Below are 17,501 nucleotides of genomic sequence, written 5' to 3' on the forward strand. Positions count from 1 at the left end.
CCACTCCGCCCTTACGAAAGATTTAATGCAGCTCCTGCTTCTAGAAAAAAAAATTAAATTCTCATTGAAAGGGTGTGAAGATAAATTCTACCGAATCTGGCAACCCTTTATAATCCACTTAAATAACAGTGCACTAACTCTTCCCACAAATGAGTCAGAAACACACAAATGGCCTAAACTTTTCTCCATTCCCACCCTTTTTTTCTTGTCTTAATACATTTTCATGATGTCTACATTTGAACTGAAGCTGCAAAATATTAAAACTAATTTGCAACAATCCTTTTTTTCTTACTCGACTATGATAACTTACCTGCAAAAATCGATTTGTTTTATTTTCATTTAATTTCAGTTTTATTACACTTTATGATTTCTTTATATCTGCATAAGAAATACTTTTTCCTACTTTTAATTTTATGTTTAACCCCCAGAAAACGGATGTTAAAAAAAAAAAAAAAAGAAGTCACATATACACAGTGCACATAGAATGACAGGAACAGTCGGTTATGAGGGTTCTTGTATGTTTGATATTTAGGTGTTTTATTATGTTTTTTTAAGGATATCTTTATAATAAACTTTATTTTGCTACTGTAAAATATAATATAATCAATAGATGTTTTCAGCACAGCACTTACGAGATCAGTGACAATATTATTTTAGTTATTAGTGTGATAAAGGAGTATTGCCTGACATATGGGTGTCAGTTTTTTAATATCTTTCCCTAAAATATCACTTTTTTATTATCAGCCTCAAAAAGCCAGAATAGCTGGAGGGACTAATGTCAAACACTTTGTGATTAAAGTCGTACTTCACTGCAGGAGAGATGGTCTTTTCCTAAAACTGGGCTGTTTATGCAGCATAATGGCTCAAATATGTTGGAACATGAGCAGAGAAATCAGAGGAGAAGAGCTGCGATATTCCTTTTTTCGCTCTGGCTTGGTGGGAGACGCGCTGTGAGGCGGGCGGCGCTTGGTTTTGGCGCGTCCGTTTTAAAGCAAGAAAACATTTTTGTCGATAAACAGGCAATGCAGTAAGAGAATCTTGATTCATATTTGATCAGCACTGCCTAGTGTGATGTTTTGATCCGGCTTTTGCGAGCTGCTGTGTGTGTGTGTGTGTGTGTGTGTGTGTGTGTGTGTGTGTACATGTAAGTTCTGTACCTGTCAGCCATGTCAGGGACTCCCTCCCCTCCTCCCTGTTCAGCGGTCAGCGCGGTGACGTCTGGCATCCCCACCCTCTCGAGGAAACACAGGTCTGGATCCGCTCGCATGGCGTTGTACCGCTCGTAGCCTGGTGGAGGACACACATCCACAGACACACACCATTAAAACACAGAAATACACACACACACACACACACACACATAGTGAGCACAACAAAGCATGCCACATTTGTGCTAATGAATCACCTTCAAATCACAACACAAAAATAAATTCTGAAAAATAAACTGTGCTCATGCAAACTGCAAATTTGACGAACGCCAAGAAATCGTCAAGCCGTGAGTTGACTCCAGTCCTCACCGTGTTTGTGGACTCCTATGAGGAGGGACTTGTCAGCGTCTGCATCCCACCACGAGGCTGGAATCTCTATGTAGTCTATGTCGGGTAGTGACACCTCCAGTTTACTGTCAACACAAACATGCAAACAATCAATCAGAGCTGTCAGTGTCACGTCAGGACACTCCGGCTCGCAGAAGACACAAACATCTAGTCAGAATCAGAAATCTGTCATTTTGATGGAGAGCCTCATCATAACATTTTCAGTTTACTGTAAACAAGCGGGAAGAGAGAAACGCTCAAAGAATCAATAAATCATTACGTCCAACTCTTGACAGATTTTGCGTCAGAGCGGTTTATCAGCAAATCAACCCAACATCTGATCAGTCCGGTACAATTTTGTTTAGCAGGTATGATAAGAAGAACCCCCTCCGTACCTGGCAGGTATCCCCTCCAGAGACTGAGTGGCAGCGTCACCCAAAACCTCCACCTTCAGGTAGTACAACATCCGCACCCTCAGCAGCACCCTGTGGACGGGAAGAGGCAGAGAGAGGAGGTTGTACTTTGTATCATAAATGCATCACAGGGAACTGCAGTTCAGTTTGTTCAGACTGGCTGAATTACTCCCGACGGCGTGCGACTGTGGACCGTTTTATTGGTTTTATTTATGCTTTTTAATGCCTCGGCCACATTGTAAATGAGAGTCCTTCTGTCCACGCACTTCCTGAATATTAAATCAATTAAAAGCCACTGCTCTCACATGGTCACACATGCTGACATCAAGGAGAAAACAGTTCATAAAAAGAGCTATAAAACAGATCGCTCCTGTCCTTGATTATTATTGGCTGAGCTGCATTAAAAGCCACTGTAAAAAATACTCTATAAACACACACCTGTGACCCCATTACATTAGTACTACTGTGCCAAAAAAAAAAAAAAAAAACTGTGTCAAGGTGTGAGATTTTGTTTTGAATTTTGATTTACTGGATGAGCCGAGTGTAGAAGAGAAGCTGAAACAGAACATTTGTCCAGACTAAGAATGCAGCTCAGACTTTGACAGAATTAAATTAAAGTTATTAAGCATGCAGACAAAAAAATCTGTGATTCCAGTAAATAATTTTAGAAAAGAAAAACTACCATCTTTACTTGCAGAGTATTTGGTGTTTTGCAGAACATTATGAAGTAATAGTGACTTCTGACATTTTGGATATAAAATGTCACCACTTCATCCTGTTAGTCATAATTAGCGTATGAATTCTTGAGGTAGGGCCAAAATCCTCTTTCTACTCAGTTAATCCTTGAGTCCAAGTGGACATTTGTGCCAGATGTTCCCGAGACATTGTCTTCTTGAGACTGAAACGGACTTGACGTCCTCTGAACATCAAAATACACTCAGTTCATCCTGATCGAATGTTTGTGCCAGTTTGAAGAAATCCTGTCAAGCGTTCATGAGGACGAGACGGATGGACAGACGACTGGCTTTTGCCAGCAAGGAGGCATAAAAAGAACAGAGACCTGCTGAAATTAATAAGAGAAATTAAAGAGCGAGACAGGAAACAGAGCATGTGGCCCCTAAACCAGCTCTCTGTTAGTTTTATGCCACTGTGAATAACTGGAGAGGTGAACCCTGTGACCTCAGAGTTTATCTTTGCCTACATGTGGGACTTCATCAATGATCCACTGATCAGGTGATCCTGGTGTCTGTTGAGCCGCAGTGTTTTCACCAGAGGAGTTAAAAATCTTTATGGAGAGGAAAGCAATGCAACAACGTGTTCAAACCTCCACACAGCTAGAAAGTAGAATTGTTATCTGTCTTCACTGTTCTGACGGCATTAAAAAGTTTTTGACTTTTTAAACTCAGATTTCACGCATGTGTGTTCTTTATACTAGAGACAAGATATTACCTTGCTTCCAGTATTGCAGTATATTGCAGTATACTGAATTCTAACTCCTGTAACTTATTGCGTTTTCTATTGTTGTGTGTTTACTTGTCAAGTACAGTACCAGTCAAAAGTTTAGACACACATTCTCATTTAATGTCTTTTCTTTATTTTTCATGACATTAGATCAGATTATACCAACAGTGTGCACAGCCATCATCAAAGCAAAAGGCTGCTTCTTTAAATATCGAAGAACAAAAACTTTTGCACACCTGTAGATTGTGGAAAAAACTCACTTGCAATTTAAGATTTAATATTACTATAATTATTAAATCTTTAATTGAAAGTACGGAAGCCATTGTGTAGGAATATTTTGCTTTGTTTTCACATTTTTGCTTACTGCATCATTCTATAAATTGTATTTTATAGATATGATGTCTCCAGTATTATTCTACAATGTGGAAAAAAAGAAAAGACTTGAATGAGAAGGTGAGCACAAACTTTTGAACGGTACTGTAACCATTTTATGAAAAAAATAAGCCACACAAGGCCGTGATTTAACATGTAAAGAAGCAAACCACGGCCTCTGAGGGCTTCTTGCTTTAATAAACAGTTCAAAACATTAAACATTTAACAAGTTCTGTTTCTATACTCACGCTGTGTTTTTGTGTTGTTGGATGTTTTTATAAGACTGCTGTCTTGTTACAGCACCTCTGGTTTACAAGCAGCTATAAATTACTACAAATCACAGATTACTAGTCAATTACATAAAATGACCAACCCTGCTGATTATACAGTTTGTTGTTCTGCAGCTCATGAATTATACAAGCAAACTAGTTAAGAATGAACACATATAAATATGCTTTAGGCCTGTTTCAGCACACAGAAAAGGTCCAACATCATCGAGCTTTTTCACGCAGTTTATTTTCTCTACAAATCCGGCTTCTGTTTGGTTACCCTGTTAATTAAAGTTGGTAAAAGGATTAGCGAACTGACTTGTTGCAGTGTTGTTTGAGGTGCTTCTTGTAGCTCTCGTCCTGCAGCACCACCTCAGGGTTGCAGTGGACCAGCCAGTCTGCGTTCTTCACCTCAGGGACGTTCAACTGGTTCTTCATCTTCTTCCCCTTCCGACCCCGAGGAACCGGAGCTGACAGGCCTGAGACGAACAGGAGAGGGCGAAAGAGACGGGGGGAAGAACATCAGCGCAAATACACAGAAAAATCACTCCTAACCAAGGGTTTTTGAGTGTACTGAACTACAAGCCAACATTTTAGTGAAAATAAGGAATTAAGTGCGACGCTCGGGTAAAATTATCCTGGAAGCGAAACATAAACTTTTCTGTGTCAGTGCTGGCGTGTCAGGTGACTAGGTCACATGACCTCGCGATTTGTTGTCTTTTGTTGAAATAACACACCTGTTCTGTATTGTTCTCTTTATGCCCTGATGAAGATTCAGCTGAGTCAAATAAAGGATTAAACAATTTTCAAATTGGTCAGATTTTTAAATTGTCAGACCGCCGTCCATAACTTTACATTTTTATCCTCAGTAAGTTGGAGAGTCAGTGTCACAAAGTTAAATCTGTAGGAGTATTAGATCCTAGATGAACATTATAGTGCAGGTTAATGGTGAAATGCTCACCAGAGTGATTGAGCAGCGTCTGGTCCTGGCCTTCCTTGGAGGGTGTGATCAGATCCCAGATGAAGCTCTTGATCTTGTCATCACCTTTGTAGTGTCTCAGGCAGTAAACCAGCAGAGCTCTGCACAGTAAAAAAAAAAATACATATATCATATATCTTTATATATTTACATGCTTTTTTTCACATAACTCTTATTTTGTAGTGTTAAACTACCTGTAAATCCTTCTGGATATTCTAAACAGACTTGCATTGCTTACCGACAGATCACCTCCATGTCTCTCTCTGCCAGGTGCCATTTAAACCGACCGTGGTTTAAGATGTCCTTCCACCGACCCCACCTGGACAGACACGGTGACGCATGGAGAGAGAAGTAAAAATGTAGGAAGGTGGCAAAAGAGAGACAGAGAGATAAGACATGCAGGTCATAGAGAAGGACAGAGTGAGAAATATATATATATGTCTTAGGAGCTAAAACATCTTTAACAAAGTATTTAAACACTAATAAAAACATCATTTGTTTGCTCTGTTGTTCACTCTTGAGTTTGCAACAAACCAACCTTGAAAATAAAAGTTATGAATCACAAGGAGCAAGGGTTTTTCCACTTTCTTTCTCACTAAATTCTACACACTGATGCTTTAAAACCACGATAATGCTACTGCAGTAACACTGCTACATTACGGATTTAGCAATTTTCTTTCTTTTCATGCATAAATCTGCTAACTGGGGGACAAATGTCAAAGCACGGGTGAATCGTGGGACTGCTAAGGAGCTTGTCTTGCTAAAGTGCTACCGTGAAGCATTTCCTGACTTTACTCGTGATGTTACACAGGCGCTGAGAGGACGTATGCAAGAGAAGCCCTGTGAATGTTTTGTGTCTCCACCAATACGGTTGCTGTGACAGTTGGGTAAGAAATAAATTACTTAGAGACAGTCTTGGGAATGTAGAATTACGCCGCTGCCGTGACCATCGCCTGCTGAGGTGCCACACACGTGTTTTTGCTACTTATTGAGGCTGTGACCAGTAAAGGTTAACCAAAACAAAGATACACATTTGTTACCCTGCCCTTACGGCTGGTTCAGATTAAATGTATATGTGCAGGGTGGTAGCAGCCACACAGCTCTGCTGATGCTTGTCACATGTCGCTGCAGCCAGGCGTCATCTAGAGATTCAGGATCTTGTATATTTTTTCAGTGTGACCGCAAAAATACACAAATACACATGCAAAAAATCAGGGGAAGGGCAGTGAACTTTATTTTTATTTCTCTATGTTCTCATTCCTACTCCCTCCCTCCCTCATTTTTTCTATGAAGGAGCACAAAACTCAGTGATCGCCTTGTGTTTACAGCGTTTTTTCTTCTCTCCATAACTCTTCTGCAAACTCAGTGTCAACAGATAAGGTTTTCAACACACAGCGTGTGTGTGAGCTGCAGCAGTTCAGCGAGGCAGCTGTCACACACAGTTGCATGCATGTAGTGTGAACTGACAGTTAGACCCTCTACATGAACATGTCTGCACATGACTTAAAAACAAAACCTTAACTTTTGGTGTCACTTCTCTGCTCTGGAAATGCTCTCCAGGTTACTTGGACAAGAAAATATTTCTTGTTACTTTCTGCAAATGTAACTGAAGCTGCTTGGTGGTCTGATGTGTTAAGGTGCCGCCACAAACATTTTTAAAGCTGGTCGTACCCGAAGATAAGCAGGTTCTTCTCAACGCGGAAGCACTCAGCGCGGAGGTACCGCCGGGTGCGCTCGCCAAGCCTGCGAGTCCGACACGGCCGCTCCTCCGAGTCGCTGTCCAGCTCTGAGAACTCCATCAGCTCGTCATCCTCGAAGGAGTTGTAGTGACGGGTCTGCTTCCTCACTCGGGGCGTGTCGATCACCAAGGACTCCTGCGACGGAGAGAAGAATTTAGTCTGGATGAGAAGAAACAAGCATAAAAGTCTGTAACAAGATGAAGCAGCTGAGGAGGGTTTTTATCCTGTTGTTGTCTTCAGAAGAGAGCGACACCTGAGGAGAGACAAAAAAAACGCACCTACAGAGACATTACTTCTGTTCTCTAGGGGTGTCAGTTATTACAGATTCAAGGCACGAGTCACGGTCTGCACACACAAAGGTATGAAGACAGTAGCAGAGCTCAGTGTGCAATCTGCTTCATTCATTAAGGCAGTCCATCTGTTGAGAGGAGGAGGAGGAGGAGAGGGAAAAGAAAAAGGAACTGGAAAAAATGAAAGGGAAAGAAAAACAAAAAGCAAAGGGAAAGGAAGACCAAAAATTCCTTTATCCTCATTTCTTACCATCATTTCCTTCCTGCCCTTGTTTAGTCTTCCCCTCCCTACAGCTTTGCGTTCACTAACTTGGATCGGATCCATTTTTCTTTGCAAGCTTTATTTTGTTCCCCATCCCACTCCGTTCCTCTTCTGCTCTTTCAACCTTCCTCTTACCTTCGCAAGATGAAAGTTAGAGCTGCAACGATGCGTCAATTAATCGATTAGCTGATCGAAAGAAAATTAAGTGGCCGAATGTTCTGATAATCGATGAATTGTTTTCAAATATTTGCAGGCTCCAAATTCTTAAAATGTGAGGATTTGCTGCTTTTCTTTGTTATTTATGACAGTAAGTTTAGACTCTTTGAGTTTTGGACCAAAAGAAGCAATTTGAAGACGTCACTTTGGGCTCTGTGAAACTGTTATGAGCATTTTGTTTTTTTTTAATTTTGGACTTTTTATAGACTAAATTATTAATCAGTTAATTGTAGAGGTCTTCAAAGATTGTTGTAATCCTCTCTTCAGTGTTTCTTTCTACCAGAATATAAAAGGGTTCTTGATAGAACCCCCTAACTTGAGTTTTGTTATCACCCCTAGAAGGTGAAAAGATTTTGGATAAAACTGCAGACAGGGTTCTCTGCAGAACCCTTTCACAGATGGTTCTAGGTATAATCCTTTATGTTGGGGTCTGGGTAGATATCTGTCAAAGGGTTCCCAGTGAAAGGTTCTACCAGGAACTAAAAGGGTTCTCCTACAGGGACAAGCTGAACAGCAATTTATAGTTCTAGTGAGCACCTTAATTTCTGAGTGTAATCAAAGTACAACCCTAACTCCAAAAAAGTTTGGACGCTATGTAAAAAAAAAATAAATAAAACAATAAAAATATGAAAAGAAAACATGCACATATACTGACATGACAACAGTAGAAAGTTCACAATGCTCACAAAACACCTCTGGGACTGCAACTAACAATTATTTTCAGCGTCCATTAATCTGTGGATTATTTTCTTGATTAATTGATTAGTTGTTTGGTCTATAAAACTGAAAAATGTACAAAGATGACGTCCTCAAATGTCTTGTTTTGTCCACAACCCAAAGATATTCAGTTTACTGTCAAGAGGAGTAAAGAAACTAGAAAATATTCACATTCAAGAAGCTGAAATCAGAGAATTCTCACCTTTTTCTTAACAAATTACTCAAACCGATAGTTGCCGATTAACTTAATAATCGATTCATAATGGATTAATTGCTCATTTTCTGTCCCTGTTTTTTGATACTCCAGTAATTCCTGTTTCCCGTCCTCCTCTCCTGCTTTCATTCTTAAATCCGTTCTTCTCTCCGTCTCTTTTTACCTTCTCAGACTTGGAGTCGATCTCCACCTCAGCGATCTTGGCCCACTTCTGCCAGAAGTTGGGGTCGTCCAGAGAAATGTCTGTTCTGTTACCAGATGAGATGAAACTGGCCTGAAGAAAGAAATAAAAGAAAAAAGAAGAGTCAGTCGGTCCGTTCAGCTGAAGCTTCAGACCGAAGCTGCCAACTGCTGATGTTTTCCCACAAACATTTAGTATCTTCGCATTTGATCTTCACGCCAACATATTTCAAGGATTCGGTGTTTCCTCCAGAAAGCCTCTGAAACAGCATTCAGACTGTGAGACAAAATAAAACGCCATCTGAAGTCAAGACAACAACAACTATCAGTCCAATTTACAGACAAATTCTTACAGAGTTATGTCTGCCATGTCGGACTTTGTAAACTAAAAAGCAGAGATTCATACAATAAAAAATAACATTTGGATTCCCGCCCCCCCTAAAAATGTCAAAAAGAGTCTATGTTAGGGAGGAGGGGAGTGGAAGAGGTTAATGTGGATTTCTACCTTAGCGAACGTGGAGCCTTTCCCCTCAGACTGGATGGTGATGGTCTGAGTTCTTCTCTGAAGTATCTGATCGATGTCCTCCTCACAGAATTTGGAGCCCTCGTCCTCTTCGTCCATTAGCGCCCCGTACGCCCCTTTTTTCAACAAGTCCTCCACTTCGAGCTTAGAAAGCTGCTGCACCTGCAACAACAGACGGCCGCACGGGTTAAAATGCACGCTCCTTTTATTCCTGATCCACTTACACCTTTTAAACTGTCATCCAGGAAGAAAACGTCCAAATACATTCACTGCACCATCTTAATAATATCTAATGATCTCTCACCCCGTTGAGGCTTCCTTTACGGTTGATGTCCTGCAGGACGGCCTTGTCCAACCCCAGCTTCAGACTGGCCTTGTCAAACATTTCCCTCTCGTACGAGTTCCTGGTGATCAGTCTGTAGACCTTCACCGCTTTGCTCTGGCCAATCCGGTGGCAGCGTGCCTGGGCCTGAGCGGAAGCAGGTCGCAGAAAAGAAAAAATATGAAAAATAACAAGGATAATGCATTATTATAATGCATTATTATTGCGCTTGCAAGAATGTAATGGGCTTGAATTAAGGGTCACAGCAGGGGCAAGTTCTCAATTTGTTTTGGCGTTAACATTTGTTCATGTAGTGTGAGACAATTTAACTGGTTGCAAAATTTTAATACAATATAATATTAAGAAAAGCTCATTGTTGTGGCTTTTATGGCCTGAATGATTCAAGCTGATAATAACTAAAACTTAAATAGATTCCATTACTCAGTATGACAAATAACAGTAATAAGTCTTGAGCTGTAAAGCAGGATATAACTGACCTTGCCCATAAGGACAATTACTTAAATTTATTTTCTCCTGAAAATTGTTAAAGAAATGTGATAATAATTGACTTTTATAAATTGATTGCAACTTTTTACAGAGTGACCGATAAGAAAAACCAGGCTGCACACTTTAATAAATCCATATTCCTTCATATTAAGTAGGTTAGCGAGGAGGATAAACACAATGTGTGTCACAAAAGAGAAGTCACAACAATTAAAGAACATTTTCAGAAATCCAAATCACTTTTTTGAGAGTTTTAAAATGTTGGCAGATGCTATTAAAACCTCAGTGTCCACGACAATGGAGCTTCACGATTTGGTTAAAAAATCATTTTGTGATTATTTTGACTGAATTTGCTATATGATTAGTGGAAATGATGACTTTTGCATTGCAATCTTCATGTTCACTGATTAAAAAAACTATTAAAATCATGATGATGTGATATTTATTGCAGTGTGAATCAAACAAACATGTTCTGTTTTATCTGGAGAACAGGATTTTTAGTTGCAGCACTACAGCACCTCATTATAATGCTGTTTTCTCACACATTTTTCCTTTTTCAAAAAATTTGGATATTGCCCTTGGCAATATTGTGATCAACTGTGCAGCCCTAGCCAACGATGCTATTAACACCCAGGTAACTTTAGCCCAGCATGACAGAGACAAGCACCTAATGTCTGTAGTCAGCGATGATCTTTGCACCTGCTTGGCAGAGAGACCTGAAACCAGAGAGAGATCAGAGAAACCCTGATCTCTTCCCAGACCTAACCCAGTAGATTTGTTGCCTGAACCTAACCAAACTGTGACTGAAAACTGAAAATAAAAACTTAAAAAATAAAAATAATATGACAGTTAAGTCTAAAAATTTAAAGTCAACACTGGTTCGACACTTCTGGATTCACACGGGGAAGATCCAGCGTTTAACCCGTTCATCCAACATAACCTCCTTTCTGAAGAGACTCTGTCGTCGAATGAAAACAATTTAAAACTTATTTCAAATCCATACTGCCAAAAAAGATACATGTGAGCGAGACTGAAGTTCATGCAACTTTATAAAACTAACGTTAACTTCCTAATTCAATCAATTCACTTTTAATTTTTTAATCAATATTGGATTTTAGACTTTTTAAGGACCTACAGAAGGACGGTTTGTAGCTAAACACAGGGGACGGTGTAAACAACCAAGAGTCAGAGACATAAAAACATCCACTGCATCAAAAATGTTGGAATGATTCAAACCCACAGAGTCAGATAACACTGCGTGCTCACTCCATGATTCAATGCAGAGTCATCCTTTGAAAGAAAGCATTTTGTAAACTACTGCAGGCCCTAAAGGCATCATAGCCCCACTGCACATTAGAGAGCAGCAGCTGCCGTCAAAAGAGAGCGTCACTTGGATAGAAGGTCTCTGTTTTGTCGTGTTTTGACAACAAGGTTTAAGATTTAAGATTTTTAAGTTTACTGACACTCTGCTGAAGTACAGTATATTGATGAAATTGACATCATCCACCTTTATGTAACCTGTTCCTGTTTTCTCTCAGCTCTCTGCCCACCTGCAGGTCATTCTGGGGGTTCCAGTCTGAGTCGAAGATGATGCAGGTATCTGCAGCCGTCAGATTGATGCCCAGGCCTCCGGCTCTCGTGCACAGCAGGAATACGAAGCGGTCCGAGTCCGGCTTGCAGAACCTGTCGATGGCCGCCTGCCGCAGGTTCCCTCGAACACGACCATCGATGCGTTCGTACGTGTAGCTGCAGAAAACATACGCAAATGCATTGATGCCCAAAACAAAGTAATGTTTAATTGATGCATCTTTTCTGTTTTTCTCCTTTCTCCCAAATCTCTTTTCTGCATTTTCCATATCTGCCTCCTACTTTCTCATTGGATCGTCCCTCCCCTGCTCTCTGTCCTCACCGTCTCTGTATGAGGTAGTCCTCCAGGATGTCCAGACAGCGGACCATCTGGGAGAAGACCAGGACCTTGTGTCCCCCAGCCAGCAGTTTGGGCAGCAGCTTGTCGATCAGCACCAGTTTACCGGCTGCCTGGATCATCGCCTGCAGCTGGAAGTCCAGCGCGTCCGGACTGTGGCTCTTCTTGAAGCTCTCCAAAATCTTCTCCTCCGCTCCTGAAAGGAAACAGGAGGAAGTTTAGATTTTACTTCTAGGTTAGTGTTTAGGTTTACTGTTAAATGGGATAAACAGCTAATTATAACTGATGTGTCATCAAAGGGTTGCACTTACATCCAGGAAAGAACAAAGCCAATGACTGTGTGTGTGTGTGTGTGTGTGTGTGTGTGCTCTCACCTGTGATAAGGTAAGGGTGGTTGCAGCACTTGCGGAGCTCCATCATGGTGTTAATGAGGTTGGGCATGTTGTGCTGGTTTGCTCCTTTGGACAGAAAGGAGAAGTTCTTCTCTAAGATGGCTCGGTAGTATTTCTTCTGAATGTTGGTCAGCTCCACCTGCAGGGACACAACAAGGAGGAGCGAAGAAGTCAACATCTGTTTTAGTTCACAGGCTGCTAATGTGGTTTGTATTCTTCACCTACAGTAGTCTTTAGTAATTTATTTTAGTTTATTAATGTGTGCTATGATCCTTCCACACGTCTTACTGCATGACATGCTGCGGGCAGCTTTTATACAATCTGAGAGACTTTACTGAGCTTTGACAATTTTAGATTATTTTCAAATTCATTCCTGGTTTATATAATTGTAAGTGGTTTGGCCCCTCAGTGTATTTTATTAGATTATTGCCAAGATTGTTCAGTGAAAGCCACCAATCAGTGGAACACCCTGCCTCACGATGTGAGGAGCTGCAGCTCTGTCAGGACTTTCAAAACCAAAGAGCTAAAACTAAAAACATCTGTTAAAGGTTGTTCTGTACTCTCTGACCTTTAACTCTGGACTTTATAACTGGTTTTAATATGACACAGTCATCACATTTGTGATGTGCTGCTTTATTTTATACTGTGTCTTGTGTGTTCTTCTCTGAGCTGTAATCTGCTATGGATTAAACTCTGCATGGTCCCTTCTAATTAAAATAAATCAATTAGGAAAAAGATAATTTTTAAAGTAGAATATTGGATAACACCAAAACCATCCAACCATCCATCTTATTTATCACTTGTCCTGTTCAGGACCCTGGACCGTCCATCACAGGGCTGACACGCTGACACACACACACACACACACACACACACACACACACACACACACACACACACACACACAGAAGGGGTTTGAGTTAACAGGGCCAACCACTGAGCTCACACACTGATTTTTTACCAATTAATTTTCAAAATCGTTTCATTTAAAATTTACTTATGATTAGAAACATGTTTAATATGATAAAATAAAAGATATTGAAACCTGTCTGATTAGGGGACTCATTAGTGAAGCCACATTAATGAAGAATTTGTCGTTAATGTTACATAAATTATTCAGGCAAAACAGAAGAAGCGGCACAGAAAGTTCTTTCCGGCTCTGAAACCACCAGCAGGCGGCTGCAGAACTGGACGCCGGGGGGGCGCGTCGTTGTTTGCATAATCCTGCTGAAATTGATCTAAATAAAAACCATAATGGCTACAGCAGTCCTTCTTTTTCAAGCTGAAAGCTACAGAAAGGCTCCTGTAAGGTGCTTCATCATGTATTGATGATTGTTCATGTTTCTACATTAAGAATTTTGGATCAACATGTTTTGTGTGACAGTAAAATTTGGTTAAAAACATGCCAGAGTTTTGTTGTTTTCCAATTTTATTCATGACAGTTGAAATACTTTTAAGGATTCAAGGATTTAAGGTAATTTATCATTTTACAACATACGGCTGTAATTAAATATTACATATATATACAGACACCTTATTAAATTCAGAACTGAATAGGACAGAAGCATAAAAAAAAAACCAAAAAAAAACATGTATATAAGCTGCTTTTTGCAGATGATGTGGTCCTGATGACATCATCAGTCTGTGACCTCACTGCATCACTCACTGTGACGTGTGAAGCAGCTGGGATGAAGATCAGGACCTCTGAATTTGCGGCCACGGTTCTCAGCAGGAAACCAGTGGATCGTCTACTACGAGTGGGGAATGAGTCCTCACCCCAAGTGAGGGAGTTCAAGTACCTCAGGGTTTTGTTCTCGAGTGACGGGACAATGGAAGGCGAGATGGGCCAGCGAATCAAAGCAGCGGGAGCGGTAGCGCGTTCGCTTTGCCGCACCGTTGTGACAAAAAGAGAGGTGAGCCAGAAGGCAGAGCTCTCGATCTACCGGTCAGTCTTCGTTCCTGCTCTCACCTGTGGTCACGAAGGGTGGGTCATGACCGAAAGAACGAGATCGTGGATACAAGCGAGCTAAACAGGATTTTCTCAGAAGGGTGGCTAGCATCTCCCTTACGGATGGGGTGAGAAGCTCAGTCATCCGTGAGGGACTCGGAGTAGAGCCGCTGCTCCTTTGCGAGGTGGTTCGGGCATCTAGTAAGGATGCCACCTGGTCGCCGCCCTAGGGAGGTGTTCCAGGCACATCCAGCTGGGAGGAGGCCACAGGATAGACTGAGGACTAGGTGGAGGGATTATATCTCCATCCTGACCTCGAAATGCCTCGGGATCCTCCAGTCAGAGCCGGTTAATGTGGCTGGGGGAAGGGAAGTCTGGGGTACCCTGCTGGAACTGTTACCTCCGTGACCTGACTTTGGATAAGCGGTTTGAGATGGATGGATGGATTTTTATTCACGTACATGAGCTACCGCCTGCTGAATCTACATGAGCAGCTGTTGCCATAGCAACTCAATAAAGTTACTATGGTTTATTGACTTGAATTAGCTTTTAGCTTAAGTTGTACACATTTCAGAAGCATTTGAAGATACTCAAAGAAATGACATCACTATTAAGTTCAAAGGATTAATATATCAAATTTATATCAAACACACACACACACACAAAGCCGTACCTCTATAATGGTCTCCTCTTTAGGCGCCAGGTTTTTTTCTACGTCGTCCTTCAGTCTCCTCAGCATCATGGGCTTCAAGATGGCCTGAAGCTTCTTCACCTGTTAGGACGAGGTGCGAGTGAGACATAAATACAGAAATAAATTGCAGACATACTTTATTCTTGTCTGATAAAAATCAAGCGTGTTCCTTCCTCCTCAAGTTTACACAAAGAGAATCAACACGATCAGTTTTTGTTTTTTTGTGAAAAAAAGAAACAAACAAGAGAAAACAAAACACAGCCGATCCAAAAACAACACCGCAGGGACACGGAGTGACTGAAGAAAGAGGGCGAGTGTGAGAGAAAAGCAACGTTAGGATGCATTTAAAACAAACGCCACCGCTTCTGTAGCCGCTTTTACTGAATTTTAAATTCCAGCCCAAACAGGCCTGGATCAGGTCAAAGATACACACGAAAGCCCTCATCTCGACGTACCTGCTCGTCCGTTTTGAGGTCTCCAAATTCCTCCAGGAAGGCGCTTTCTGAGGGAAACTGCAGCGGCTCCAGGAAGTTCAACAGGCTGAACAACTCCTCCACTGAGTTCTGCAGAGGGGTTCCTGTCAGCAGAACCTTGTGTTCCTGTTAGAAACATGGACAGGAATGTGCAAAGACCATGAAGACAGATGAGTGATTTAGACAGGAGTACCAATAAAGGTGACTCGAGTTGCGAGCACAGTGACTTGAAAATTGTCCTAAAAAGGCTTGAGACTCAACTTGGACCCAAGATTTGGGACTCATAGACAATCTCCATTTTACATAATTTTCCTTTACGAGGAATTTTCTCACGAGTTGATTAAGATTACCTCCTTCATTATCATACGTAACCTTACAATTTGGTGCATGCAGCCACAGATAAATGCTGCAGCAACAACACCATGCCGACCACACCTGAGCCATTTGTCATAATAACCTCACACAGGGCACAAACACAAGAATTTCTAAATGCAAAGTCTGCTGTCAAAATAAAGGATGCTGGATCGACTACATCATTTTACTTTAACAGGCAACTGAAAATGCACTCAGACAGGTTTGTCACTTATCTCAGGATCATCTATCTAACGTTAGCTTGCTACTAGCTTTGCAGCTAACAGAGCTTGATTAGATTTTTAGAAAAAAATGGCTTGTGAAAATCTCTAAGAGAGATAAGTAAGACTAAACACACTGCGTTGGCCTTCACATTAATAACAAAAAATATTTTGATCAAGAGATGATCAACAGTATATTGAACAAAAGAAGATAATCCTACATTATATCCAGCAGACACACAGACAGACTGACCAGGTTCATGAGTTTGAGTCCCTCCAGCAGTTTGCAGTTCCTGTTTTTCAGTCGGTGGGCTTCGTCGATCACCACACAGCGCCAGTGCAGCTTCTTCAGCTCCGGACAGTCGGCCATGATCATCTCGAAGGTGGTGATCACCCCGTGAAACTTCAGCACGCCTGGGATGGTGTTCCCCTGTGGGTGAGACAGATGGAGAGAACGGCGCATTTAAATAAAGGACCTTCGCTGGATGTCACGTCTCACTCTTCACTCCTTGCCGCCCCCGTTCACTTTTAACCTTCTAATAAAAGCACCAAATGCCTCCAAAAAGGCTGAAGCTGCTGAACCGATGAATTTACCAGGCGTGACAAAAATGAATATTCACTCCCCTTGGATATCTGCAGAAAGCCAAATTCAAAACCATTAGCTGCAGACAGTGTTGTAATAGTAACTCTGTATTCATCTGAGACTGCTCATGCAGCACTGAGAAGCCTGTTATGTTGTGAATATTTATGCCAGACGAAGTAAAAAGACAAGTGAAGGGTCCTTCTAAATAACCACATAACTGAAATGTTCCACCGAGAAAATGAGAAAAGACGCCGATCACTTCATGGCCGGAGACGGAGCCGCTCAGCAGGGCGACTGAGGTCGAGGGAAAAGGAGGTCAGTGAGATAGATACAGATGTCTGTCACATCTAGTGTTTAACACGCTGCTGAAGTCTCTTGCATGGAGGATGGACACATGAGGAGGGGAATGATTTTGACATCATGAGATTAGAGCAGATAAATACAACAAATGATGATCACAGTGTGAACATTGCTTGCTTACCAGGAAACTTGCAAATGCACTGATTAAAGCCACTACAAGGAGTTTATAACTGGTTATGAAACAGCCTCAGTTTAATGGGGATGCCTCTATATGACCTAAAGAAGTTGATGAGACCATCTGCAAGAAGGGTGGCTGTTTTTAAACAGTTATTTTTATGTCTGCCACCAAGTCTGGATTCTCTGAAACCACATGAAACAAGACTGCGTTTACATTTTTCCCACTCGAAGTTACAGTGAGTAGCACGTTAGCCAGTTAATAAGAAGCAGGGGGAGATTTTTATTTAGATAATTTTGTGTTTTGTGGTTATCATGGTACTATGTTTATCCAAAGGGGCCTCCAAAATCAACACAGGATTGGCACTTTTGGACGTACCAAGCTAAACTGTACTGCATTTCAATCACTTTCAGCGCGTCGAGCTGCACCCGGGATAGACTTCGTCTG

The 17,501-nt window shown here is 41.3% G+C and overlaps 1 protein-coding gene across 1 annotated transcript in view; it reads right to left on the reverse strand.

Annotated features, from left to right (window-relative positions):
- Nucleotides 1-17,501, reverse strand: part of chd6 (chromodomain helicase DNA binding protein 6) — a 159,946-nt gene that overhangs the window by 33,057 nt on the left and 109,388 nt on the right. The window contains exons 14-29 of the mRNA XM_084741045.1: nt 16,250-16,426; nt 15,407-15,550; nt 14,934-15,032; nt 12,295-12,451; nt 11,906-12,116; nt 11,547-11,742; nt 9,475-9,639; nt 9,153-9,332; nt 8,631-8,741; nt 6,701-6,903; nt 5,268-5,348; nt 5,012-5,130; nt 4,370-4,529; nt 1,931-2,020; nt 1,518-1,621; nt 1,158-1,287 (exon numbers count right to left, since the gene is read on the reverse strand). Of these exons, the coding sequence (XP_084597171.1) occupies nt 1,158-1,287; nt 1,518-1,621; nt 1,931-2,020; nt 4,370-4,529; nt 5,012-5,130; nt 5,268-5,348; nt 6,701-6,903; nt 8,631-8,741; nt 9,153-9,332; nt 9,475-9,639; nt 11,547-11,742; nt 11,906-12,116; nt 12,295-12,451; nt 14,934-15,032; nt 15,407-15,550; nt 16,250-16,426 (2,327 nt within the window). The remainder of the gene's footprint in view (nt 1-1,157; nt 1,288-1,517; nt 1,622-1,930; nt 2,021-4,369; nt 4,530-5,011; nt 5,131-5,267; nt 5,349-6,700; nt 6,904-8,630; nt 8,742-9,152; nt 9,333-9,474; nt 9,640-11,546; nt 11,743-11,905; nt 12,117-12,294; nt 12,452-14,933; nt 15,033-15,406; nt 15,551-16,249; nt 16,427-17,501) is intronic.

The sequence above is a fragment of the Lutjanus erythropterus genome, chromosome 2 (assembly GCF_056507025.1).
Source record: "Lutjanus erythropterus isolate fLutEry1 chromosome 2, fLutEry1.hap2, whole genome shotgun sequence".
Taxonomy (NCBI): Eukaryota; Metazoa; Chordata; class Actinopteri; order Lutjaniformes; family Lutjanidae; genus Lutjanus; species Lutjanus erythropterus.